We start from the raw sequence: 27,700 nt of genomic DNA on the forward strand, positions 1-27,700 counted from the left end.
GAGATCCAGAGAATATGCGCAGCTCGATGTATGCTTCCACCACCTCTAAACTGCACCTTTGCTCTTTGGCAATGCAGCAGCACTGGACTGTACTAATCCCTGCAGGGGGCTGCACCAGGAAACCTTCTCTGCAATCCTCGCTCGGTGTTTGCAAAGCGTTCGCTTTCTAACTTTTTATAGCAATCATAACACCATCCCTTTGATCAGTGACTCTCTTAGCCAGCGCTACCGACGCAGCCCCCAGGCCACTGGGTGTGGCTTTTTCCGGTTTGCGCCCCACATGCCTGGTTCCTGCTTTCGCCTGCTGTGTCCCCGCCTCTCCAGCATGATTGACCCAGTAGGCAGGGCATGTTGTATTATGTATCCCAGAGACACTCATCACGATTTCATCCAATGTATCGTATCCTGAATAGTGTCTGGTCTTTAACCATCTACACGACTTTATGTAAACCGCCAGCATTGTACTGTATTGAATTGTGCTCTAAACCCATTGCCCTTGGACTTCTTACCTGCCATTGCCGATGTAGCCCCCAGTATAGTGGATGTGGCATTCCCAGTACATCCCAATTCCCGAATAGGGCTGTACCTGTACACCTGATGTAGCCCCCGTACCATGAGGTGAGGCTTTGCCAGATTGTGCAATCACAATCGACTCTTTGTTGTAACCTTCATGCTCAGTGCCACACACTGTGGAATGCACTCCTTACCTTGTAACTGTAACTAGCGCCTAGATGTCTCAGGGTTTTGTGCGCTGCTTTAAATGTACAAATAAATCAATACGGGTTCTGGGAAAACCTGAAAGTTGGTCAATCTGAGAAGCCATATGAATTGTGAAAGACAGTGAGAAACCAACTAGATACTCACAACCTCGAGCAAGAAGGAAAGAGTTGGGAGACTCTGGGACGCTGAGAAATCCTGACAGTGCATGCAAAATAATACAAAGTGGCACATTAGGACGAGGGTACCGTGTACTTATGCTATTTATTCCATTCAACCAAAACATATTTACATGTAAGAGCTCGTGATATGAGTCCGAGTTGGGGCTAGTTTCCAAGGACGACGGATTACAAAAGAGGATTTTAGCCGCCAGACTACGTCCTTCATTTTAATCAAAAAATAGTTTGCTGCCATTACATCTTGCTTGACTTTCCTGCTATATAACATGATCTCAAACTGCAAAACGTTCAAACCTTCAACAAAATCATTTGAAATGTGTGCAGTGTCTTTACACGAAGAAAATGCCTTTGCGCGTTCGCGTGCAGTATTCCACTTTTCCGCTAGAGGGAGGCAGTGGACAAAGAAAGAACTGACCGAAACATAAAATACGTGCGTAGTCTATTGATGAATAAGGTAGCCTGGGTCAATGTTACACCCGCGTTACACCTTACACAGCTCCATCGGACTTAATACACCACCGCCACCCTCCTGCCATCTATAAGGTGACCTACACCGGGCGGGATTCAAACTATAAGTGTTACTCTTGCTCCTGTCAACGCTATTTGTTTCATGTTTTCTGAACTCCGAAGAAAGAAAGGCCGAGTCGGTCCGTTTGTAAATCGAATGGGCTCTGAATGTGAGCCGGTGGTGTGTACCTATCGTACAACCACTGGCACCTGCTGCGTACAGATCCGAGAACAGGGGGAGGTGCTCAACCCACCGAGCTATCCTAAACCCAGGTTCAGTTCAAGTGCACAGGATGCATTCACAGGCTGAGAGCTTTGAGGCGCGTGGGAGATTGCCGGGAATGTGGCAGGCTGGTGTCACTGGGCTGCTGCTGGCACGCGGCCCGTGTGTGCCCTTTCAGCTGCAGCTGCACACGCGGGCCACTGGGTGAGGCTTCTCCCTGCCCGAAGAGCTCCTGTGACTTTCCGCAGACTACTCCAGTCTTCTTCTTCTTAATTATCGGGTGAGTGGGCGGACCCACGCAGGCGCTTCCCCACCCTAAAGGATGATGTGCACAAGACCCACCAATCAGTACTTAGCTCCCATAATCTCACAACTCCTCCCACCGCCCAGTCTGCCTCACAAAATCCAACATCACACTGTTCCTTCTCCTGCCTCTCACCCCGTCACCTCCCAGCAAAGCCTTCCCACTCAGCTCAGCCACACCCAGCGCAGACAACCGAACCCTCATCAATTCTCTCTCCTCAACATGTCTCTCACACCTAAGCAGAAAATGTCCCACAGTCTCAGGCACCCCACACACCGCACAATCCCTCGACTCACGCTTCCCTACTCGAAACAGACAGTCATTCAGCCCCACATGTCCTATCCTTAACCGATTCAGCATCACCTCCTCCCCCGCCTCCATTCCAGGCTCCCCGCATCCACCTTCACCGACACTTTCCCACGAACACCGAACATCCACCTGCCCTTCACCCCACTCACCCACCTCTCCTGCCACTCTTCCATGACCCGTCTCACCACCACAGCATTTACCTCATCCACACTCAAAGGCAGCCTCACATCAGTCGCTCCCCTTCTCATACCCTCACCCGCCGCCCGATCCACCAACTCATTACCCAAAATGCCACTGTGACTGGGAACCCACGCCAACTCCAAATCCATTCCCCCACGCACACACCGATCAATCTTCCTCCTGATGTCCATAATCACATCCTTCCTATCACCATCCCCTGCCACAATCGCCTGCAACCCACTCAATGAATCTGAAAACATCACCACCTTCTCTAACCCCAACTCGCACACCCTATTAATCGCCAATGCAATCGCCACCAACTCAGCCGTACAAGTCGACACATCATTCGTCAATCGTCCCACTTTATACTCCCCAGTGCTTTCCAGATAATACGCCATACCCACTCTCCCAGACACAGGATCCTTCGAACCATCCGTGAACACCTTGCGTCCTTCCTTTCCTGCCACATACGCCTGACCCAAAGCTTTGATCTCACCCCGCAATCCTCTCTTCTTCTACACCACATTCGCCAACTCCAAACACACCTTTGGAGACCCCATCATCCACCTGGGCCATCTCTCCAAATCTGTATCCGTCACAGTCATCAAATCGCCCACACCCCACTGCACCCCTTTCTCCCACATGTGAAACCCAAAAGTGCCCCCCTTCCTCCTCCACTGGTCCCTATAATAGTCAAACCTCCAATTATACTTCAAACATTCACGCACCGGATGAGCCACACTCTTCGCACTGCACTTCACCCACCATCTCATATTCAACTCATCCCTCCTCAACCCCAACGGCATCTCTCCCACAAGCACCTGAACCGCATTCACTGGAGAGGACCTCATCACACCCGAAACTCACCCTCAATGCCCTCGCCTGCACCCTATCCAACCGCAACTTCCGACTCGCCGTGAAACCCACTGACACCTGGCATCCAAAATCCATCACACTTAAAATCAACTCCTTATACAACATTCGTAAACACTTCTGCTGCGCACCCCACTCTTTCCCAGTCACCGCCCGCAACAAATTCAATCTACGTTTACACTTATCCACCACACCATCCACTTGCACATTCCAATTCAACTTTCTATCCAGAATCACCCCCAAGTACCGAAACTCTTCCACGCTCTTCACCCTCACACCTTTCAAAACCAAGTCCAACCCTTGCTGCACTCTTTTCCTTGAGAAAACCATACTCACACTTTTATCCACAGACACCAAAAAGCCCCATTTCCCACACCACTCCTCCATATGCATTATCCCAGCTTGCAGCCGACTCTGCACCAACAACAAACTCTGCCCTCTTACCCATACCACACCATCATCTGCGAAGAAATCCACCTGACACCCAATTCCTGCCAAAGCCCGAATCAACCCATCCACCATCACATTAAACAGCATCACACTAATCACACTCCCCTGCGGCTTCCCATTCTCCATCTTCCAAACCTCAGACAGCAACCCTCTCACTCTCACCTGAAAGGTCCTATCAGCCAAAAACGCCCTAATCCACCGAAACATCCTCCCCTTCACACCCATCTCCAAGAGTCTCACTAACAACCCTCTCTTCCACACCATATCATACGCTTTCTCCAAATCCAAAAAGAACGCCCCCACCAACTCCCCATCACACAACGCCTCCTCCACACCAGTCACCAACCTTACTAACGGATCAGCCACTGAACGATTCCTCCTAAACCCACTCTGGAAATCACTCAAACGCCCATTCGACTCCAAATAAAACCCCAATCGCTCAACCACCATCCGTTCCATAGCCTTACACATCACAACAGTCAGCGCAATCGGCCTATACGAATTACACTCCGTAGGAACCTTGCCACTCTTCAAAATCGCCTCCACAATCGCTCTCTTCCACAACTTCGGCAAAACTCCACTCTTCCAGATCTCATTGAACAGCGCCAATACCTCCAACTTACATTCCACTGGCAACTTCTCCAAAAATACATACATGACACCATCTACCCCCGGACTTGACCACTTCCCTTTCCGAATCGCCCCATCCAACTCCACCATAGAAAACGGAACCTCATACTGCTCTTCCCAAGGCCCAACATTCGCCAACAACTCCCGCTTCTCCTCCTCAACCACTCCCATACTTAGTCTCACCGCCTCTGGAAAGTTCTCTGAACTGTGCACTCCTGCAAAATGCTCCCCCAACAAATTCGCCTTTTCCCCATCTTCACTGACCACCTCCACCCCTTTCAACAACACAGACACACCACCCTGAGGCCTCATCAACCCAGACATCCGCTAGAACTGCATCCAAACCTCACCCACACCAGAATTACTCCCCAGAGACCCACAATAGCCCCTCCAATCTCTGCGCTTTCTTTCCCTACTCACCCTCTGTACCACCGCCTTCGCCTTCTTATATGCCAACAAATCCTCCAACCTTCCCATTCTTACCGCCCTGGCCCTCGCCTTCTTACGCGCTGCCACAGCCCGTGAACATTCCACCGACCACCAAGGAAACTCCACCTTCCCACCCTTCCGCTTCTCAACCTCCGGAACTGCTGCCACCCACGTCGCTCTCATTCCCTGCATCAAATGCTCATTCCATTAATCCACCCCCCCATCTCTATCTCGAGGAACAATCAATTCCTGACATAATCTTTTATACAACTTCAAATCAGCCTTCCTAAAATTCAATCGACTCCCAAGCATCCGAGATCTGACCCCTACCTCACCCCTCACAGTCACCAAAATGCCAGAATGATCACTCCCCATATCCCCATCCTCACGCACCATCCAGTCACATTCACCCGCAATCGCAGCAGACACCCAGGTCAGATCTAAACACGACAACTTCCCAGTCCTCACATCCAACCGCGTGCCCGAACCGTCATTCAGCAAAAACAGACTCAATTCATCCGCCATACCCTCCAACAGTTCCCCATTCACATCCGTCCGATCACTACCCCACAACGTATTGGCACTGTTGAAATCGTCACATAAAACACAAGGTCCCACATGTCCCCTTATCACTCCAGACAGCACATCCACCTCCACCACCTCACACAGATTATAATAATTCAACACCAAAACCTCTGATCCCCCTACCCAAATCCCCGCCCCGATAACCTCCACAGTTCCATCTACCACAATCTCCCTTGCAACCAACCCCTTCCGAACTGCCAGAGCTACACCGCCCCCTCTCCCCTCCATCCTATCCTTACGAAACAACTCAAAACCCGGAATCACAAACCTCAGATCACCCCTTAACCACGTTTCCTGAATACAAACCACATCAACATTCAATTCCCCACACAACACCGCTTTCAACTCCTGCCCATTCCTCAACAAGCTCCTCGCATTCCACTGCAAAATTCTCAGGCCGACACCACACTCTGTTTCCGCACTTTGGCAACCTTCTTAAACACATCAAGTTCCAACACATCCACAACATTCAAAAACCTTCTCCCTGCTTCCACCACTCCTTTCGTAATATCTGACACACTGACTGACAAATTCCCCTGAACCAGCTCCAGCACACTAACTATAAAGCACACAAACTCAGTTATCGGGACAACCATCATTTCTACGCCTTTCACCTCTCCCACCACTCTCTTCCTTCCCGCAGCCTCATCCACCACCGACTCTCACCCACACACCTCGTTCACTACTCGTACCGGTTTCACCTTTGCCACAACCTCCGCATATGACAAACCTTCTGCCGCCCTCACATGCACCACCTCTCTTGCCACCCTATGACTCTCACACCCCCTAAATGCTGTAGAGTGCCCCCCTCCACAATTCACACACTTCTCCGGGGTCTCCCCCTTGCATTCCTTAATATCATGATCTCCACCACACCTCCCACAGTGCCTCTCATTCCTGCATACTCTCACCACATGTCCGAACTGCTGACACTTGTAACATCTCAAAGGCAACGCTACAAAAGCTTTCACACGGAACCTCTGGTAACCCAACACTACTACCTCCGGACACTCCGCTCTCGCAAACCTCACTGCCACAGTCGTTGACACCACATCCCCTTGTGCATCTCTCCTCCCCAGCCTCCACGCCTCCACTACCCCCACATCCGCCAGCTGCTCCTCCACCTCAGACATATTCACGGACACCGGCACTCCATACAACACCCCCTTACACGACACACCACTTTGATCAAACACTCGCATCGCATGTCTACCCAGACAACCCACCTCCAGAATCTTAGCCTTACTGCCAGCATCCGTCCCCTCCACCAACAACCGGCCCCCAGCCACCACTTGCACCCGAGTGACATCCCCCACAGCCTCTTTCACCCATTCAGCAATCACCATCGGATTATCTCCCTGAAATGTCTTCACCCGACTTTCAGGCTTCAATACCAGCTTCCACACACTTTCATACTGCATCTGCTCCTCCCCAGACACACCGCTCCCGGAGGCCCCCAGCCCCTCCAAAATGCACTTTTCCTGGATCCCTGACCCTGAGATGTTCCTGACCAGCCCCCCTCCATCATTCCTCAGTGGAGATCTGCTGCGATGCAGTCCCTCACTTTCCCCCTTCCCCCCCTCCACAGGTGCAGGTTTCACAGACTGCGTCTTCTCCCTCTTCTCCCCTTCCTCCACCCCTCCTTTCTTATCAGCCTTCCCACCCCCCTTTGCCATCCTTACCTCCTCCTCCAGGCACACTCTCCCCCTGCACCCGCCTAGAGAGACCGCTCCGCCTCCTCAAGCCCAGCACCCTCCTCCCAGACACCGCTCCGCCCGGATCTAGTTCCCATCTGAGGAACGGACTCTACACACGTCCTCGACTACTCCAGTCGGGAGACCGAAAGGCCCATGCGCAGATGCGACGGCCACTCTCCACACCCCTCTCTTGCTTGGTTTCTCCCCATTGTTATGTTTCACACGTGTAGCGCTGTAACACCTAAGCTAAGGCGCTTTATAAATAACTATGTACCTAACAGCCTTTCAGAGGAACCAGCCTATCCTCATATGCTCTGCTTGCGACTGCCACTTTCCACATCTGCCTCTTGCTTGGTTTCTGCTTGCTGTTATGTTTCACATGTGTAGCGTTCTGACACCTAAGCTTAGGCGCTTTATAAATAACTAAATACATACCTAGCAGCCTTTCAGAGGAACCGGCTTGTCCTCATAGGCTCTGCTTGCTACTGACACTCTCCATACCGCTCACTGGCTTGGTTTCTCTTTATTGTTATGTTTTACATAGCGCTTTGACCCCTAAGGCGGGCTTAAGCGCTTTATAAATATACACCAAGCAGCCTTTCGAACGAACCGGCCTGTCCTCACCTGCTGTGGCTGCAGACTAACCGCCATGCAAGTATGAGGCAGGTCAGGGCCAGATATGTTTTAGCCACGGACTGGAAAGAAGGTTGGTGCTCCCATGCAGGGAAGACTGGCCTTAATTAAACTAATTGACGGGCTGGAACCGAAGGCTCCACAGCTGTCCCTGTACTGATTAGGGTACCTGGCTCCTGCATTCGCCCCTCCCAATCAAACCAGGGGCTGCTTCACTCAGAGGAGGCAATGCAAGAATCGGCTGTTAGCGAGATCAGGGGTGGCCGTGCAAGATCAGGAGTGACCATACAAGATCAGGAGTGGGCATTATGGAAGGTTTCATTCAATCATCCCTGTAAACAAGTGCCTGGCCACTGGCCAGCCACATCTACACAGCTCATGCAAACACAAGCCACATAGCTCAGTGAGATAAGCACGTGTTGCCGAAGACTGTGTTCACGCACTGTTTACAGAGTTACTAAATAATGAAGGCGGAAGTAGCCATCGCTACTTTAAAGCAATTATCTGTGCGGTTTAGGGGTGATGTAAGGCAAGGGCGAAGCTCGGGTGTAAGAGGCGGGGGTCGTTTCACCTAGTCCTGTGACATCTAGAAGATTTCACCTCAAGGCTGCTCGCCCTTTCATCTTTCAGAAGTTCATGAATTCGGACCTTTTTCATTGGGTTATCAGGATGGCCTTTACCTAAAGCGCTTCGAAGCCTATACGTGCAGTAGATGGGAAGGGCTGTGAAGTGCGCACATGCACGGAAACACACTGGCACATTGGCTGATTGTGCACGAGAGATAAAGAAACAGAATCGGTCCATTACACTGTGGCACAGACCAGACAAAGCGCACAGAAGCGTTCTGCTGATCCAGCCCTTCAAGGCGCTGTACCATATTCACTGCTACGGCTGGAGGGGAATGTGTAGAACTTTCACAGATTGGCATTTGTGTTGTGGTGCCCGGGCAGCCGTTCGCATCTCCATTTCACGCTCATGCCAGGCTGTTAATCGGTTCTGATCTTGCTCTGCCCAGTCATGGTACAGAGGCTGACCGGCCCCCGCAGGGGGCGCTAGAGGGACAGCCTACATAGCGGGCTGTCCCTTCTGGCCACCCCCTTCCGGTTGCTGGTCAGGCCTCTCCTCTTCCTCCCCCCTTCAGCGAGGCAGAAGAGGCGTCCCCGGGGGACCTGGCTTCCGGTCAGGTCTCCTCGGGGACACTTATAAGGGCGGGAGCTGCTGGCCATCAGTCTCTTTGCCCAGCAGCTCCCGCCTTGTGTGAACCGCCCAGCAGTTCCAGCATCGGTCGGCCTTTAGGACTTGGTCAGGCAAAGAAGCAGTGGTTGAGTGAAATTTAAGCCTAATTTTCGAAGAGTAAAGAAGAGTGTATAGGATGTCGTCGGTGGAGGACTCGCAGGACCTGTTCCACTCCATTGAAGAAGTGCCCAACACCCCTGGTTCAAATGAGGAGGAGGACGAAGGGGCCATCTGGGCGTTATTTCAAGAGAGGATGCACAGGTAAGGGAAAGGCTGGGCTAAGAAAGTGTTAGCCAAGAAGCAACCACCGCCCCCCAACAAGTGGTGGTAGAGGCCCAAATCTGTCCACCCCCCGTGGTGGATACCCCCTGCCCCCCAGCGAAATCACACTGAAGCCCTTACCTGCCAAAAGGAAACGCCAGCAAAAGGGTAAGAAAACTGAAGTGTTGCAGGTGGCGCCTGCGGTGCAAACTACCAGCGAGCTGGCGCAAGTTGGGCCGGGGGCTACAGCCCTGCCACCGATAGCGGCGCCAGGGGTTATGAGTGTGAATCAAGCGCAATTGTTTACCATAGCACCACCCCTGTTACAGGTTTCTGCTGTGAACTCAGAGGTGACACCATTAGTCAGCAGTGCAGTAGGGAATGAAAGGTTTGGGACGATTTTGGAAGAATTGTTGTTGTTGGTCAGGGGCAATGGGGCACCTGCTGCGGCGGCGGCAACCTTACCAGTGCCTAGGAGCGTGTGGGAGGGTACCAATGTGTGCACTACTAATAACAATCTACCCACCGCTTCCGCACCCAGCGCTCCCGCGACAGCCCCGGGGCCAGGCATCAGCACCCCCACTCCCCTTCTTCCCCCACCTGCTGCGCCTTTGGGAGCGGGGCAGCCTGTGACAGTTGCCCCCTTGTTGTCGGGCAGGTCATCCTTGGCATGGCACATACCCCACGACATTAGAGAGCAGATATGGGTTCGGAAGAATATTGACATATTTAGCCTTTTGGCAGTAGAAGATGCCGGTCCCAATGTCACGTTAAGTGCGGAGGAGAACAATAAGAGGCACCGGAAGTATCATCCGGAGGAGAACATCGCTAACTGGGAGAAAGCGTTCGCTATACTGTCAGTAATAGTGATGGAAAAGAATCCTGAGCACGGACCAGGTTTGGTGAAATAAAGGGAATCTATCGTACAGGAAGCAAAGGAGTACGGTTCTACTGGGTGGACCGACTATGACAGGGATTTGTCTACAAAGGGCCCCTCTCCAGTCAATTTGCAAGTTTTAGGTGAACACCTAAACCATTACCCCAGACAGCGTGAAAGGGATTTGCTATTTCGGGGTTTCACGGAAGGATTTGTTATTCCTTACGAGGGACCCCTGACCTGCCGCTTTGCTAGGAACTTACCTTCAGCGAGGGATCTGCTGGGGGAAGTCGATAGAAAAGTGAACAAAGAACTGGAACTAGGCAGAATTTCGGGACCGTTTGATGCCCCAGCCCTCCCCAACTTCATTGTGTCACCACTAGGCATAGTTCCCAAGAAAGAAACGGGTAAGTACAGGCTCATCCACCACCTTTCATACCCAAAGGGAGAGTCTGTTAACGACTGGTTGAGCCCTGAAATATGCTCTGTTCACTATGCTTCTTTTGATCAGGCTATGCTGGTGGTTGCCAATATGGGGAAAGGGGCTTTGATGGCCAAGGTGGATATAGAATCTGCATTTCGCTTATTACCAGTGAATCCGGTCAGCTTCCATTTGCTGGGATTCCAGTGGAAGGAGGGTTTCTTTGTGGATAAATGTATGCCCATGGGGTGCTCAGTTTCCTGTTCCTTTTTCGAAACATTCAGCACGTTCCTTGAATGGGCGACACGCAGAAGAGAGCAGCGGGGGGCAATGGTTCATTATCTGGACGACTTTTTATTTACGGGCAAGGAGGGGTCCGATGACTGTGCAAGTGCAATGTCTGCTTTTCAACAATTGATGGGAGAGATGGGGGTTCCCTTAGCTCCTGGAAAAACAGAGGGTCCATGTAGGGTTCTAACATTCCTTGGCATTGAGATAGACACTGTTAAGGGCACTTGCAGGTTACCAGAGGATAACGTAAATGGACTGAAGGCTGAGATTGTGAATAATTTGTCAAAGGACAGGACCACCCTGGAAAAAATGCAGCAACTTCTGGGCAAGCTGAATTTTGCGGCCAAAGTCATCCCAGCAGGGAGGGTCTTTGCACGAAAGCTGGCCAGCGCAACAGCTGGTGTGGTTCAGAAACAACACCACATTAGATTAAGCGCTGCCCTCAAAGAGGACTTAAAGATGTGGTGCAGATTCTTAGACAACTTCAATGGGGTGCAGATGTGGCGAACCCCGTGGGAAACCAGCGCTGAGCTACAGATGTTTTCAGATGCTGCAGGAAGCAAAGGTTTGGTGTGATCCTAGGGCCTGAGTGGTGTGCTCAGAAGTGACCGCAGCAGTGGCACAAGAAAGGCAGAACAAAAAACATAATGGTCCTAGAGATGTTCCCCATTGTTGTCGCATTGTTGTTATGACCTACGGTTCTGGCCAACAAGAGGGTACGTTTTTGGTCTGACAACAATGCGGTAGTACAAGCCATTAACTTACAGTCTGCATCGTGTCCAGCAATGTTGAGCTTGCTCAGAAAACTAGTGGAATTGTGTCTGTATCACAACATTGAATTTAGAGCTTGACATGTGCCGGGCACTGCAAATATTGCTGCTGACGCTCTTTCTCCCTTTCCGTGGTCCAAGTTCCGGAAGGCCCACCCGGAGGGCAAGCTGGAGGGAGCGCAGTTCAAAAAGGAATGGTGGCAGCTGGTGGTGTGGACAGGGCGCTCACAGAGTTGATTGAGCGCTCACTCACGCCCTGAGTAAGATGTAGATACCAGCAAAGTTATGGTAAGTTCAAGAGCGTGATCTCTTATCTGCAGGGCGAGAAACAGACTGCTGAGGAACAGGTACGCGCTTCTACAAGTGCTGGCCCCCTGCTAACTCACGCCGACACTTCTCCCCTTTCTGTATTTCAATTTCGCAAGGTGCTAACAATGGCTTTGAGGGCCTTGGGAATTCAGGGGGAGGGATGGTCCACCCATAGTTTCAGGATAGGCACAGCTACCACAGCCTTTCAGCAGGGCATGTCTCCCCGGGCGATCATGAAGGTGGGGAGGTGGGAGTCGGGCCGTTATTGATTGTATGTCCGCCCCCAGCACAGTGCATCCCCTGAAGAATACTAGACACCAAGGGCACTCAAGGACCGGGGCTGGGTAGTTGTGTGTTTTTGGATCCGGGCAGATCAAAGAATTTATGGTATGGTATGTTTTTCCCCTCAGATGATGCAGTGTGGCTGATCGGCCACTCATTTGTGACACGCGCTGAGAGAAGGGCCAGGCAATGGACGATCGGCCTCAACCTGGGATTCAAGGGTACCGAGTGTGTGTGGCTGGGCACGCCTGGCATGAGGTGGAATTCCTTGCTGCCTGCAATTCACTGGCGACTCCAGTGGAGGCAGACACAAAGGTGGTTATTGATTCATTTGGGGGCAACGATCTGGCCAAGTTAGGGCGCGGACGCTTGCTCGCCCAAATACAGGTTACTTTGCGCATAGTGGCGCACGAGTTGGCAGGCACGGAAATATTCTGGTCAGAAGTCGTGCAAAGGCAAGTGTGGAGAGACGCCATTTCTGTGGCCGGCATGGAGAAATCCAGGAAGCGCCTCAACACAAGTGTTGCGAAATTCACCAAGGCAGAGGGCCTGGGGTACGTAGGGCACTGCTGTTTGAGCTCCTTGCCTTCCCATTTTGAGGCAGATGGGGTCCACCTATCGGATAAAGGCAACAATATTTTCCTGAGGGCTATATTGGGCGAGCTAAAGAGGGCTGGTCGCAGATAAACCAATGGTGAGTATGGTAATCATGTAAATGTCTAAACATTTTTTAAAGAGAAGCAAGGTCCTAGGGTTTGGGGGCATTGATGGCAGCGTCAGCCACCATCAAAGCGTGGCGGAGTATCGGGGCGGTCCTAGCCAATGAGTGACTTCACGCTGCAGCTGCAGTGGCTCGGGATTGGCCGGGCTCGAGCCGATCCCTCGACGGGCACTGACTCCCTTCCTTAGGGCTTTAGGCCAACAATCTTCCTGGTCAGTGCCCCTGGTTCCGGCTGGCAGTGCCAGTGTTGCTGGAATAACCAGCAGTGTTGTCAGTTTGGCCAGTGGCTAAAGAGGTGACAGTGTCACCCGTATCTGACTGTTTGTAATGTGGCTGGGACCGTCCCAAGTTGTCTTGCTCCAAATAAACTGTGACCTTGTGTTTTTCCAAAGAACTTTAATACAGTTGTCTGTGTATTCATTTATTCATGTCATTGTGTTATAATACTGACCAAAGGAGGTGGGGGTGTCCAATGGGGACCTCCCCGCTATGCCTGCTGCGCTATGGAGCAGCTGGGTGGACGCGTTGGCTGAGTACCAGGCGCATGCACAATGCCAGGATTACCCACCTATAGGCAATTCTACAATCTAGCTCAGTGGGTTAATGCTGTACAAATCTAAGTGCGAACGGATGATCTTAGGTCCAAACCCCACCAGGCATGGCTGGCCTTTCCTCCTTCTTAGACTGATGAAATGTGTGAATCCGTGGTTATTTACTCAAGACTGTCTTTAAAAGCTGTCTATGCAAAAGTCACGCATACATGTTGAAGAGCCGTCAGGTCTGTGAATAGAATTTAAAGACAGGGCAAGGTGCACACAAACAGCTCTGCCTGATTATAAAAGGGCCCGGGGTGCTAAAGTGGGCGTTAAAACCATGTGCATTGATTAACACCCATTTTAGCACTCTGGGCGATACAAAGGTAGTTGTACGGGGGTGACAGAAAGTATAATCACGTTCTCACCACCCCATATGATCCCTCTGTCACACACGGGAGCATCTTTGCCAACATCTTAAAGCTGCTGGATTCCAGAGGAGGCCATGCGAATGCCACACGCTGTGCTTGGACACGGCAGCCGTCATGTATGATTCCTCTGGGCAAAGCCCGTACAGTGACATGGAAAGCCCGGTCTCCCTGGATATTTGGGTTACTTTTGGGGCCTTTCCAGACATGAATGGAAGCTGCTTGCCCGGGACAGCCTGTGTGTGAGGTAATTACTGAGGAGCCGGGAATAAGCGGTGTGCTCTTGCGCAGTCACTCACCCCATGCAGCCCAAACTCGGTCACTCACACCACTGGCTGAGTTGGGATCTCAGGACCCGGAGAACTGTGTTCTTTCCCTGAATTCCCGATGAACCAGGAGTGTGAGGCTCTAGGCTTGTTTCTTCATCGCCCCTCTGCCTTTCTTCCCATTTCTGTATGGAGCTATGAGTGTTTATAAAGCGGCCTGAAGACATGTGCGCCCCAGCTCCATGCACCTAGCTAGTGGAGTAACTTTTCTGAAAATGTTGGGGGTGGGGGGACATGACATCTGAAGAAAAGGTGCCCCAGTATGGTCAAAATGGTGTGCCATGAAAGTTGGGGGGACAAACAACCCAGTCCCCCCCTAAAATTATGCCCATGCACCTGGCCTTGTTAAGTCAGATACCCTCAACTTTGTTTTCCTTCCCTCCCCTCGCCTGTTTTCAGCCTGCACACTCTGAATTAGACCACACGTTGTGGCGATACAACACAATAAATAAATAAATAAATAAATGAATGAATGAATACATAAATAAATAAATAAATAAATAAATAAATAAATAAATAAATACATACATACATACATACATACATGCATACGTACATACATACAAGCTTCAAGTCCTGGGCACGAGCACTACAAATGAAAAGAGGGGAACTGGAAGATGGCGGTGTGGGGGTGGCCCGGGATTACCCACTGAAAGAAGAAGGAAGCGAGTCCATAGGTGGGACTGACTGTCAAACGTAGGGGCTCATTATGAGTATGATGGTGTGGTCAACAAATGTCAGGACAAGAATGGCCACACTCCAAATTTGGCAGTAGTCTGGAGCAGACGCCTCGGGCAACTGACTGGAGGTTTTTCCTCCTCCTTAGTGCCGGAATCTGGAGGATTTCCAATGCCATTTTGCCACTGATAATCGGGTGGATTTTGCCTGATTGAAAGTGGCGGTAATGGTAATTGCGTTTGGTGGTACCTCCGGAAATCCTAACAAGCCCCAATGATCAGCAATTTTGCCTGAGCCCACATTCAATCAGTTGTGTGGCATCCAGCCACTGATTGGGTGAGATAAGGAACGGCATAGGAGGAAGAGGATAGAGGGGAGCCGTCCATCACTAACCTACTCATCCATCTTCTTTCCATCTTGCATTGCCCCCCACAAACATACTGCATTGTATAGGCCTGCAGTTCCTCTCCACCGCCGCTCACACCAACACCATGATCTACGCCCCCATCCCTGCAGCAGCTATTCCTGGTTTTGCCTGATCTGGCCCCATACTTGCTGCTCTGTCCCCCTTTTTCAAGATTATGTTCCCATTGGAAACTGCAGTGGTCTCGGGTTTTTGGTAGTCGGTCTTCACAGCTGGCAGGCAGGAATGCATAATCTCACACAGAAGAAACACTGCATTTTACAGCTTAAAATAGTCTTTGTGATTAATTATAATATGTGTTTCTTTTCAACAGTAACACTTAAACCCCCTTCTCCTCCAAATGCTACTGAAGTGTAGTGCCTTGAAAGGCACTTTCAAGAGTTAGTCCTTCTTCTATGTTAATTGCTTTGTCCCGGTTTTTTACTTTTTAAATCTGGTCACCCTACCAGCAGCCTCTCTCATCCTCACACCCAGGACTGACCTCAACTGTAGCAACCCAGGGGGATACCCACACCTGGCACCCCTTTCCCCAACACAGACCCCCCCAGTGCCCTCACCATGACCCATGAGAAATGTACCCGCACATAGAAAACTGGTTCTTTCGATCAGCCATTGCTCCACTTCCTAAGCATATATTATTTATGTTAGAAAATATTCAGCGTGCAGTATCTGTTAAATGAGTGACCATGTGATCAATAGGGGCGGAGTTCAACTTTCCTGCGCCCTCTGCTTATGATTCAAGATGGCTGCTGGCTCACCCAGTGAAGCAATGCGCCGCCGTCAGCACCCAGGTGCGGCCCACCAGCACGCCGCCACACATCAGCTCCCCGTTCAGGCGGATGGACACCAGCCAGGGCCACGCACCCGGTCCCGCTGCCGTGCCCCCCACAATCTTGCCCTTCACCACAGTGGCATTAGCTGGTTCGAGCCGACGGCCGCAGGTTCCTGTGAAGGCAAGCGAGCCTGGTTCAACAGTTTGTTTTCAAACAATTGTATGTCCCACACGCTGCCTTGCAGCCACTCAGAGTGCTTGGAGACACTACGAACTAAGAGAAAGGCTGAACACGACAGTAGAATTCAGAAAATCCAGGAGTCTAGAACATTCTGGATGGTTCCTCTTTCCAGAACGTCCTCTCTTTCTCTCTCCACACGCCCCACTTTCTATCTCTCTCGCTCTCTCTCTCTCTCTTTTCTCTCTCACTCGCTCTCTCTTTCCCTTTCTTTCTCTCTCTCTCTCTTTTATCTGTCACACACTCTCTCTTTTCTCTCACCCTATCCTCCTCTCTCTCTCTCATGAACTCCCAGACTCAGTCTCTGGTTATATGAACCTTTGCCACATTTTTTTTACTGAATACCAACTTCACTCCAAAAAAGTCGCTGGTTTTGCTGCTTTTTTTTTACAACAAACAGTGGGATTTGACCCCCGTATTCTCCTTTCCACCCAACACCTTACCCCATTATATACCTTTTCCCCAAATTATCATACAACTGTTTGTGGTAAAAGAAACTGGCAAAAGAAATGCAGCAAACTCGAATTTGGCAAAGGTGCCATTCGGTAAAAGTGGGCTGGACCACCTCCCTCCCTCCTCTCCCGTGTCCCTTTTTTCTTTCTATCTTTCCCAGTATTTCTCCTTCTCTTTGTCCTTCTCCCTTTGCCGCTCTTTCTCTCTTTCTGTCTGTCTCGACCACCTCTTCTTCTTCTGTTTCGATGTTGCCAGTGGGCCTCTCTGCCATGGGCCTGGTTTGTGTGGTTCCCTTGGTTTTCTGCTCCACTTACTCTCTCCCCCATGCACCCTGCCTCTTTCTTCCACCTCTCCCCCACATCTTCTACAGACCACCCAAAGCCCTAGTTAGTGGGCTTGGGCTTGCGTACAGAGTGTAATATACGGCTACTTTGAAAAACATTTCCAGGGCCACGTCTAAAAAAAAAAAGAGCATTTTCTGGGAGGGTGCCCAAGCTCATGTGCCCCCGTGTGGGCTGAACCATACAGTCTGGTTAAGGTCATGTTTAAATCTTTGCAGGGATCTGAAATCTTTGACTCTCAATTCCCATCAAACATTGCCAAGGGGTCATGGGTGTTGTAGTTCAAAACCTTTGAAGAGCAGCAGGTTGCAGATCCGTGCTTTACAGTATTCCCTCGACTGGCTAAAAGCCCTCTGCAAGGCTTACCCCAGACGTAGACTCACCACGCATGTCCGGTCACTCCGGCCGGGGGCTCACCTGACTCCTCCTCCGTGGCTGTGTTCAGATAATCCATATCATTTTCTAACCCTGTAAGCAGAGGGAATGGGGGGAACACATTAATTTTCCACAGATAAGAGGTCTGCACAGGCACACAACAAGGCTTCGCAGTAAAAGCAGAGTGCCTTAACGTAGAACTATACATATCTAAACTCTTAGGGCCTCATTACGACCATGGCGGTACGGGGTTAACGGCGCCGTAAAAGGTGCCGGTGCCGTTTACCCTGTACCGCCTCATTACGAGGTCCCCTCGCGGGACCCAGGAAGTAACGCCTGGTCAAACCAGGCGTGCTTACCGGGTCCCCGCGAGGGGAAGAGAGAGCAAACAACGAGCCAACTCGTAATCGGCCCGTTGTTTGCTCCCTCTCCCATTCCCATTCAGCCCTGTGGAGGCTGAAATGGGAATGGGGAAGGACCGGGTCCGGGTCCTTGGAGGGAGGAATTACCGGGCCTTCCGAACTCGGAATGTCCCGGTAATTCCTTATTCTGTGGACCCAGACCCGGGTGCGATTTCGGCGGCAGCCATGCCGCCAATAGCGGCATGGCCACCGCCGAGGTCGTAATGAGGCCCTTAGTGTATTAGTTTCTGGTCTGTTTTTTTTTCTTTTTTCTTTCTCATACTTATACATTGTTAATCTATTTACTCCATAACACCACCTTTATTTGTAGTTCAACTCCCTACTTAAGGCTAGTTTATCATCTGTCAGATAATATGTCTGCTGTTAATTCATGCTGTCATTATTCTAATACAAATTATTAAACAAAAAGAACTAGCCCTATCATTCCTGCTCAATGAGGTGCACCCCCATTAACCTTCTATGCTAGCTTGACTACTTTTTCATTTCACTGTAATATGTTGGCATTCGTTTTAGTAGAAACATAGTTGCATCTATTCATTCTTGCCATGCAAAGTTTTTAACAATGTCACTTTTAATTACTACATTTTTTTAAACAGTCTGTTTTTGGAAATTCTGTCTCTGTGTAACTTTTTATTTAGGTTACTCAGTTTTTCCAAGTCTATGGGGGTCATTATGAGTTGGGCGGTAAGGGTTTACCGGTACCGGTAAGGATGCCGGTGCCGGTAAACCCTTACCGCCCTATTCCGAGGTCCCTTAGCGGGTCCCAGCAGGAACGGCTGGTCTGACCAGCCGTTCTCTGCGGGTCCCGTTGAGGGACCTTAGAGCTAATAACGAGCCCGCAATTTGCGGGCCCGTTATTAGCGCCTTCCCCATTCCCATTGAGCCCTATAGGGACTCAAATGGGAATGGGGAATGGTTTACTGAATGGGGACTTACCGGGTCCACATAGGTCGAAATATCCCGGTAAGTCCCCATACAGCCAGACCGGACCTGGACCCGCATTTGGAGGCAGCCATGGCGCTAATAGCACCATGGCTGCCTCCAAATTCGTAATGACCCCCTATGTTTTTGGTACACGTTAGTTTTGTACTCTTTATTATGGTGTATTAGTCACATTGTTGTTCTGGCTTCAAGTCACCAGTTTTAAGGGGACCCTTAATGCAATGCCAGGTACAATATTCAGTACCCTTAGGGCCTTAGTAACAGACACCCATTTTATTCAGAATAAATTATGCCAGGCAAACATTAATCCTCTTCTTGGGATTAATTTACACCTGAAAGCGGTGTTCACAAAGAAATCAGGTGTAACTTACTGCTGTCAGAATATGTGCACCCATAATTTGCAAACTTTTTTCTCTCCAAATTACCTTACTACTTCACACAACCTACACATTTAGGACACCTCCCTTCACTTTCACACCGCTCACACCCAGCCCTAGAACCTTCTGGCAACATTTAGGTGTGCTCAAAGAGGTTCCTAAAACAAGCTTGACATTTTGGGAATACACATGAAGTTAGACTCCTTTGGGCACACGCATGTTGACTATAAATGCACCACACCCTTGCAAGTGGGGGTGACGTGGAGATACTTACTGCACTCCTGCAGCCTGAGCTTGCAGTTCCCAGCCATCAGTTGGATGCAGCTCTCTGCAGTGGGGTTTCCTTCTGGGCAGAGCCGCTGGTAGTGGGAGCACGCCTTACTCAGTGCCCAGTTTCTTCTGGACTGTTCTGGAATTCTTTGGGTTTCCAGGACCTCCTTGCAGCTGGGCTCCAGGGCCTGAGCAGGATCCGGCACTGGAAATGAGACCGGAACTCCAATTAGAGTGTCATTTACACTTGAACATTACTATAGCCTTCTAGAGCTTGGAAGTGGGTCATTATCGCTCGATAATGACCCACTCCCGAGTTATGGCCTGAGGCAAAGCCGAGAGCCAGAGGTTGGGGAAGGATCCTTATCCCAAGCGATAATGACCGCTCCCAGAGGTCTAGGAGGCTTTTAGTACACATAGTGGTGAAAGCAATACATTTTTTGAATTTCTTGTGGTGAAATCAGAAAGGGTGGTTTAATAGTGAGTCAATTTTAGTTACAACATTTAATGTCAGGATTTAAATAACAAGTTGTTTTTCCTAAATTATGCATTTTAATTGAACCCTGAGTTGAACTCCTGGAATGGATTTCACATGAGCATGCATTAGATGTAAAAGAAAATGGTTTCTTGCTGAGAATGTGAACACATTTCCCCATCTTTTAGCTTTCTCTTTGTTGTGTTAAACTTAGAGTGGCGGTAAAAAGAAGATTCGCCCAGAGAGGGAGTGGCTTGTGGAAAGAAATCGTGCCTGGAAATTGCATTGTTGTTTCTCAATTTGTCTTTGCACTCAGAATTATCAGATTCTAGTCAATACCGGTAGTTATTGACTATGTTCCGAACATCCTGATTGGCTGGGAGGAGGTCAATAATGATCTTCATGGGCTAATAAAGGTAATTTTTACTTGCAAACCTCTCCTGTAGATTTCCACAGATTCAAATGAATAATAAGCCATGCAGACACATAGATATTCAGCTTTAGTACAAGAAGATAGGAGGCAAAGGCAAGGATCAATAGGCCAGTAGTTGGTCAGCAGTGCTAGTCTAATATGTGGTGTGAACTGTGGCGAAGCAGAAGCGGACACTGCCTACACAAGTGTATATCTCGGTGTGGAGAAGGAGCGGTCTAGCTAGCCACGCCGTTTACCAGTCTCACTTAGCTATTTACTGCATTGGGCTGTGTTAGGCCCAGAATGAATCAGTGACTGAGAAGAGCTGGGAAGGGAGGAGGGCAGGTCGGAGACGGAGAGTGCCCCACCACTGTTAGTCACCTGCACAGTCCCCAGAGTGTACAGCGCTCCTATAGTGCCCGGCAACCGACTGGCTGAGGAATTATGAGGTATGTTGTTGCTAACTTTGACACGCGCAGTGCTGGCCAATGGGCCGGCCCTCGCCGGATCTGAGATCCGGCATCAGATCTCTAGCTGGATCTCAGGATCCAGCTTGCTTCTGCCTCAGCCCCGGCATACAACCGAAAGTGCTTGCTGAGTGGGGGGGCGGAGCGGCACAGAGAATATTGGTGACATGAGCGCTCTTCTGGCTCCGCCCCCTACCTATATCACAGCAGGAGCTAAGGCAGACCCTCGGCGAACCTGGGGGCTTCCCTCAGTGATCTAATCTGCTCTGTGTGCAGAGGGCCCTGCACAGAGCAGAGTAGATCACTCAGGAGAGGCTCCAGGTTCGTCAAGGGTCAAAGACCCTGTGGCAGAGCTGGAAGCGCACTGTGCGCACAAAGCAGAATCCATTTGGAAAACGGAATGATCGCAGAGCCCCCAGCTTCGCAGGCTCGGTGACCATGGCCTTTCCCAAATTCATTCTGGTATTTGTAGTTTTGGGGATATCAAAAAACATTTTGACACGGACGGTACATGCTGTGCTCAGAAAGATGTCTTGAAAAGTTGTGTGCGTATCTTACTATGGTTTATGTACTTTCAAGCCATGAAAGAAATTGCACCATTTTAAAACTATTATTTTGAACATTTCCTTTCATCTGAGTTCAAATGCCAGCTCTGCCCAATGTGAACTCCGCCTCCTTGGAACTCTGCCCCTTCCTCCAAACTCTGCTCCCACCACAGCCCTTTTTGGAACCCCCTTCAAATGTTTTCCATTTCCAGCACTGGACCCACACACACTCACTCGCCCGGTTTAGCCTGTAGCACACCTGGGGACTCAAAGCCTGTGAAGACAGCTAGTTCAGAAGAGGCCTCATTTGGGTAATTAGGGGGAGTGGATTGATTTGAACGAAGAAGGAGAAAGGAGACGTGCCGTAGGCAATGCACAGGCCAGGCAATATGGGGCATGCTTGCGGCAAATGGCTGACAATTGTGGCAGTTCAACATCACCTCGATGAATTTTCCTGCATCCCCATCGGTCCAGTCTTAACAATTGCCCTCATGTTTTTTGCATACGCTGCCAAACCTGTCATCTGCTATATGAAATCACCAGGGGCCCTGATGGGCGCCCGCTATGAGCATAGGCCGTCCCCCTCTCCCCCGTAACACTGTTTATGCCATAAGCACTGGCTAAAATGTCCACCGAAAATGATGTCATATGAAAAGGTGAGATGGTGTCCCAAAAAAACCAAAGACTTCAGAAAACCCCTTGTCTACAACAATGGCCAGGCTCATGGGCCCCGGGGCCCTTGACACAGGGCCAGGGATAGGTCACAAAGACGATGAACCCCAGAAAGAAAGAAACTGGGGGCACCTGAGACATCCAATGTCAGACCCTCAGACATTTATGCAAGGTAGGGAAGAGGGAGAGGGGATGCAGACCTACTTGGGCTATCAGACCTTTTCCTCAATAAGGGAGGAGCAAGCATTCCAGCTGATGCTGGACACAATAAGCAGAGAGAGGGAGGTGCTACAGGCTTCAAAGCACTAACTTTAAACCCACCCTAAATCCGAGAGAGGGTGGGGCAGAGAAGGAACTCCACCATTGATCCTTGGAAGTAAAAATGAATGCAAGAGTAGCCTTACAAGTAGAGACACTCCCTCCCGTCTCCTCCCCACAGTGATAGATGCGTCACTTCCAGCCAGACATTATACTCATGCATTGAGACGGAACAGAGAGCAACATTAAATCTATCGCCGCAAATATCAAGCCTGGCAAACCTTTCAAAGAGCTAATGGCATCAGTGGCTTAGGCACGCAATGTCATTGAGCTGGCCGGGCTGAAGCCCACCTTCCCCCAAATGTTAGCTGAGGGGCAGGGCTTCCATGATCTTTAGCAGTTCAGAGGATCAGGAACATGCTTCTGGGCGCATTTTGTTTCTTTCGAGGCAAATCTATTATCTGCTCGGCTCGGATGATCAAGCACTGCCTGTTTCCCATAGCGGGGCTCACCCCTACTATGGCCCCACCCAGTAATACATAATATACAGGGCTCACATATAATGAGATGAGACAGAGACCTTTTCCGAATTTTTAAACACATATAACATTTTATTGGAAAAACACATGGTCGCTTTCTTAGAGTCATCCTATCGGACGGTCCCAGCCCTGCTCAGGCCATAAGAATGCCTGGCCCCAAACATCATTCTTTCCCAGGTGGTTTTGCCAATCCTATATTACATAGTCCAATTCCAAACCAGTGAGCCCCTCTCACTTGCATTTTCGCTCTTGTGAGAACGGCCCACCCTGGTATACGACTGCCAGTTCAGTCACTCCCATTTGGACAATGGATCGAACCCAAGGCCACTTCATTAGTTGTTGAGGAGACCCAACCATCCTTAGTGGTATCAGTGCTCGTCTCCCCCATCCTGGCTGATGCAGCCAGTGGTTATAGCTCGCAGATAGACCGCAGCGTGCCTCCTTCTCTTGGACCGCCCTTGTAACTTCGCCATGCTTTGGGGGTGGCACCTCCGCAACCCAGAATGCCCCCACAGCATCAGTTGTATTTCTCATACTCACCATCACAAACGGAATCGTACAAAAATGTCGACCTGAGAATTGCGACGGCTGAAAATGCCGACTTTAAAAAAAAATGTATACCCCCTTAAAACACATATATGTGGGGGGTTATGGGATATTATAGTAATAAAGGGAGCTGCGGGGGTCTCCCCCCGCATGTCTATGTGGTGCAAAGAGGGTTTAATTTTTTTAAAAGTCAGCATTTTCGGCCGTTGCAATTATGTGTGGTCTCAGTGATAGATCCTCTCAAACTATGTACATCCTGCCCTTGACAGGACTCCCCGCAGCCCTCAGTTGAAGGTATCCGTACCGGCATTGGACAGATGAACCCTGTCTTTAGCAAAGTCCACTGGGTCCCTATCGCACAAAATGAAGTGACTGACAAAAGCCAACCCTTCTTGCTAAATCGTTCCATGTTTTTATTGACCCTTCTCCTAGACTTTTCCATGGCTGCGTTGTACCCTGCTCCATGCCACACACTCCTCTGGAGCATTTCCGACCATGCTATTTCTGTTTTAGGAAGCATCCGCCCTAAATTTCTGATGCCATCCTGCATCTCCTTAAGTTACCGACCCCTTCCCAAATCAGCGAGGTCATTACCCCCAAGGAGTACTATGAGCATCCTGGGTGCCCCCATCCGGGCCAGTTGGCTGAGCACCGCAGGGAGCAAAGTGCACAATCGCATGCCGGGTGTGCTCAGCCAGACAAGCTCAGTTTCCTGAAATCCTAAGTGGGCCCCTCGCCTAGGCCCTGCTCGGGCCCTCTTTTCTGCTGGGGCGATTAAAGAATGGCCAATGACCCAGACTGTGCAACCCGCTGGAATAGAAAGAAAACACCAATGTTATAACGCACGCCCCTTCCATCTGACCCACTCACCACACTCGACCACCAGAATTCTTCATTTCACCCTCACATCCCCTCACATCCCCGGCTGCACCCCTGTGTCCTGCCCTCTGGCCGGGATATATAACTTATACCGATCCGATTCCCATCTACCCATCTTCTGAATGGCTGACTCTGGCATAGCCTGGGCTGGAAGAGAGACCTGGACCTCTCAGCCCAGGCTATTTAAGTGCCTCCCCAGGCCAGGCCGTTTCCAGCCGTACCATAGGGGGGCATGCACTTCTGCCCCTTTGGTGAGAGGTGGCAAGTCCATGAAGGGGGTGGCCAGAGGGGCGGCCCGCTATGCCAGCTGCCCCTTTAGCACCCCCTGCGTGGGCTGGTGCATCTGCTGAGTCCCAGCCCCGCCTGAGACACACAGGCTGCGTTCCTGGCTCTGCAGCCAGTGTCGTAATGAACTCGACCACACGTCTCTTTTGTGATCAGCAGCATAGCCTTTCTTATGCATGATGGTGAATTTCCAACTGAAAGACCACCAGTCACCTTGCACATCTGCGACACTTAAAGTGAGCAACACAATAAAGCACCCTTTCAAAATGTGTTCATACCCATAACTTCTTGATATGCTAAAAAGTAAAGTTTGCTTTGATGTCCTTAGTTGAATGTTCTTAACACCATACATAACACCACACTGGAGGTTTGTGACAAATCTCCAAACCTAAGTGAGTTTATGACTCAACTTCTTTTATTGTGTGTCTCAAAGCACTGAAAATAAAGTGGGTAAAAAGATATTTTGCCTTTTGCATCTTATAGTTTTCCATTCAGGATGTGGAAAATAAAGGGACACTGATATTATTTTGGCCCAACATGCTGCTATAAGGATTTACATGTTGTCATGAAGCTTTTATGCAATTTGTGTATTTTGCAAGTAAACTCTATAGGACAGTATTATTGTAGGTCTTGACACCCAAGACATAAATATTTGTTCCAAGTTAATTAAAGCGTGGAAGAAGGTGGCTCTGCCTAAATTGCAGGGTGGGTTAAAATTCCTGCTTCTCTGTTTAACGAAAGTGTGTGATCCCGAGCCAATAACGTAATCTCACCCTGACTTCAACTGCAACAATTGGAGTGCTTATAATAGATTACGTATACACCCTTACAATAGGACAGTTTAAATAAGTGTAAGGACACATTGGTGTACCCTGGTGCTCCTCTGCTAGTGGCTCCAAAACTGTCACATAGAATTGCATTACTGCTGCATTGCCCACCTGCCCCCCCGCAGTTTCATATTACTTCATTTGACAGGCAGACATAATCTCACCAGCCAGTCACTTCACCAGAGATTCTAGTAGAGCGGACTAACTGTGGTAGAAGCAACATTACATTTTCTCCCCTGTTGCTCCCAGCCACTGAAGTTGCTTGGGCCGTCCAGAGTACTGCCCCAGACTCTAAAATGTCCTGTTATGCTATGATATTGAGTCTTTCATTGCATAAAATATGCCATTTTCACAATTTGTAGGACCTTCAGGATCTGCAAGAAGTGGGTATTTTCAGACTTGAAGGAGAGAGTTAACTGATTGTAATATTGAAGCTGCACTAGAACAGTCTCATTACAATGAGTAATGAAGTTCGATGCCCTTCTACAAGTAAGTTTGCCACTCCTCCACCGTCTCTGAAGTTGGCGCCTCTCCCAACATTTGAAGGGTTAGCCCCTGCCTACATTTTAGCCTAGGTGCCCCCCAGGATGTGCGCACTTGCATTTTGTTAGGAGAGTGGTGAGGGAAGCCTTTTTCCGAAACTGGCGGCGTTCAAGTGTTAAAGTTTTACTGTGTTTGTGCAGAAAAACGTACTTGAACAAACTCAGTAAAACATTAAAGCTGCTATTTTGAAGAAAGACTTCCATCGCCTCTCCGCATATTGCGCTCTAAAATATACTATTTGATAGTTGGTCCTCACACCAGACCATGGGGCGGGGGGCAGAGCCTCTGACTTTGCCCGGCCTTTTTTCTGAAGCGGCCCCTCCCATCACCACTCAGCCCACCCCTCCCCGAGATGTAGGTTTCGTTGCGCCCCTGCAGTGGCTGCTGATGGCGAAGGAGAGTGAAAAGCTGACGCTGGAAGAGGCCGCGCAGTCCACTCCCCGGATGCGTGAAGGTGGTGAGTCGCACTTCCTAGGCCCCGCTAACAAAGCGCAGAAAAGAGCTGAACTAGGCGAGGAACACCAAATAATGCTGGACCAAGCCACCTCGACCGATGGGGTCGATAGGACAAAAAGAAACCTGCACGCCAAACTGCAGGAAGCACCGTGAGACTAGGCCAGCCCTGGAGAATAACAAGGAACCAGGGGGCCAAAGAAAGGCCCCATTGGTGAGCCTCCAAAAAGTCCATACGTTGGAACTATGTGAGGCTCCAAGTACAGAAATCCTGGGCTGGTCCATCAGGAAGCTGGAAGCCGGTGCAGTAGGAAGATGTGACTCGCAAAGAGTCTGGGGGATAGGGGCGTCCAAGACCCCCATTGGCCTGGGATTCTGTTGCTAATAGAAAGGTAGAGCGCCACCTCACAGGAGAGCCCCAGATTAAGAGCGAATCAAGTCTTGAAGCAGAATCCCAGAGATTGCGACCAGCCTCACATCCTGCCCAGCTTGCCTGCATGGCAGTGACTTTCCAGCACAGCCTATCAAAGCCGGGTCCAAGTGAGGAGGCTCGGATAACAAGCCTTCCCTCAGCCCTCTCACCCGCCATGTCTGCAATCACATTACACACAACCCCACCAAAACAAACATCTGCCCTGATGCTTCAACAGCCTCTAAACTCAACCCCAGGAGTATCAGTATCTTGTCAAGTAACCCACCACGGCCCAGCCGAATATCCACACCTGGTGCTCACATTTCACAACACACACTCCACTTGCCCTAACCTAACTCGCTTAGACTCTCTCTAGTGAGGATACACGACATTGGGGTTATGCCATTAAGACAGCAGATGGGGGGAGAAAGCCACTACATCTGCCATTGTGCCAGCAGTGCAGAATTTGTTGTGTAGTGTGAACTGTGTTTTGTGTGTTATGCCCAGGCGTGTGAACATTTCGGTCAATTAATAAGCCTGACATTTTCATGCACTCTGATTGGCTGAAACGACTGGCATTTCAGCCAATCACAGCGCACAAATGTTTTGCGTTTCGGAATGTCCCAAAGTGTTCATGCACCCAGTGCATAAACCACAAAAGGATCATGAAAGATTGCTTCTGCTCCAAGGAGGCCTCCGTGAGAGTATCGCTCCTCCGGGGCAGTGGCGTTATAGGTGGCACCAACCAATACCACACCCAGCCACTCCAATCGTTCGCTCGCTTATCAGAGCCAATACCCAACAGGTAGGGTGACTAGACGTCCTGATTTTGCCGGGACTGTCTGGGAATCTGAACCTGCGTCCTGGGGTCCCGAGACTTTTTTAAGTTTAAAAACCCTGTCACGGGATTTGTGGATCGGGTGG

General features: G+C 50.0%; 1 protein-coding gene across 1 annotated transcript in view; it reads right to left on the reverse strand.

Annotated features, from left to right (window-relative positions):
- Positions 1–27,700, reverse strand: part of PRSS56 (serine protease 56) — a 135,861-nt gene that overhangs the window by 80,202 nt on the left and 27,959 nt on the right. The window contains exons 3-5 of the mRNA XM_069617542.1: positions 19,468–19,668; positions 17,495–17,545; positions 16,032–16,218 (exon numbers count right to left, since the gene is read on the reverse strand). Coding sequence (XP_069473643.1) covers positions 16,032–16,218; positions 17,495–17,545; positions 19,468–19,668 — 439 coding nt within the window. The remainder of the gene's footprint in view (positions 1–16,031; positions 16,219–17,494; positions 17,546–19,467; positions 19,669–27,700) is intronic.

The sequence above is a fragment of the Ambystoma mexicanum genome, chromosome 10 (genome assembly GCF_040938575.1).
Source record: "Ambystoma mexicanum isolate Mex_15411 chromosome 10, UKY_AmexF1_1, whole genome shotgun sequence".
Lineage (NCBI taxonomy): Eukaryota > Metazoa > Chordata > Amphibia > Caudata > Ambystomatidae > Ambystoma > Ambystoma mexicanum.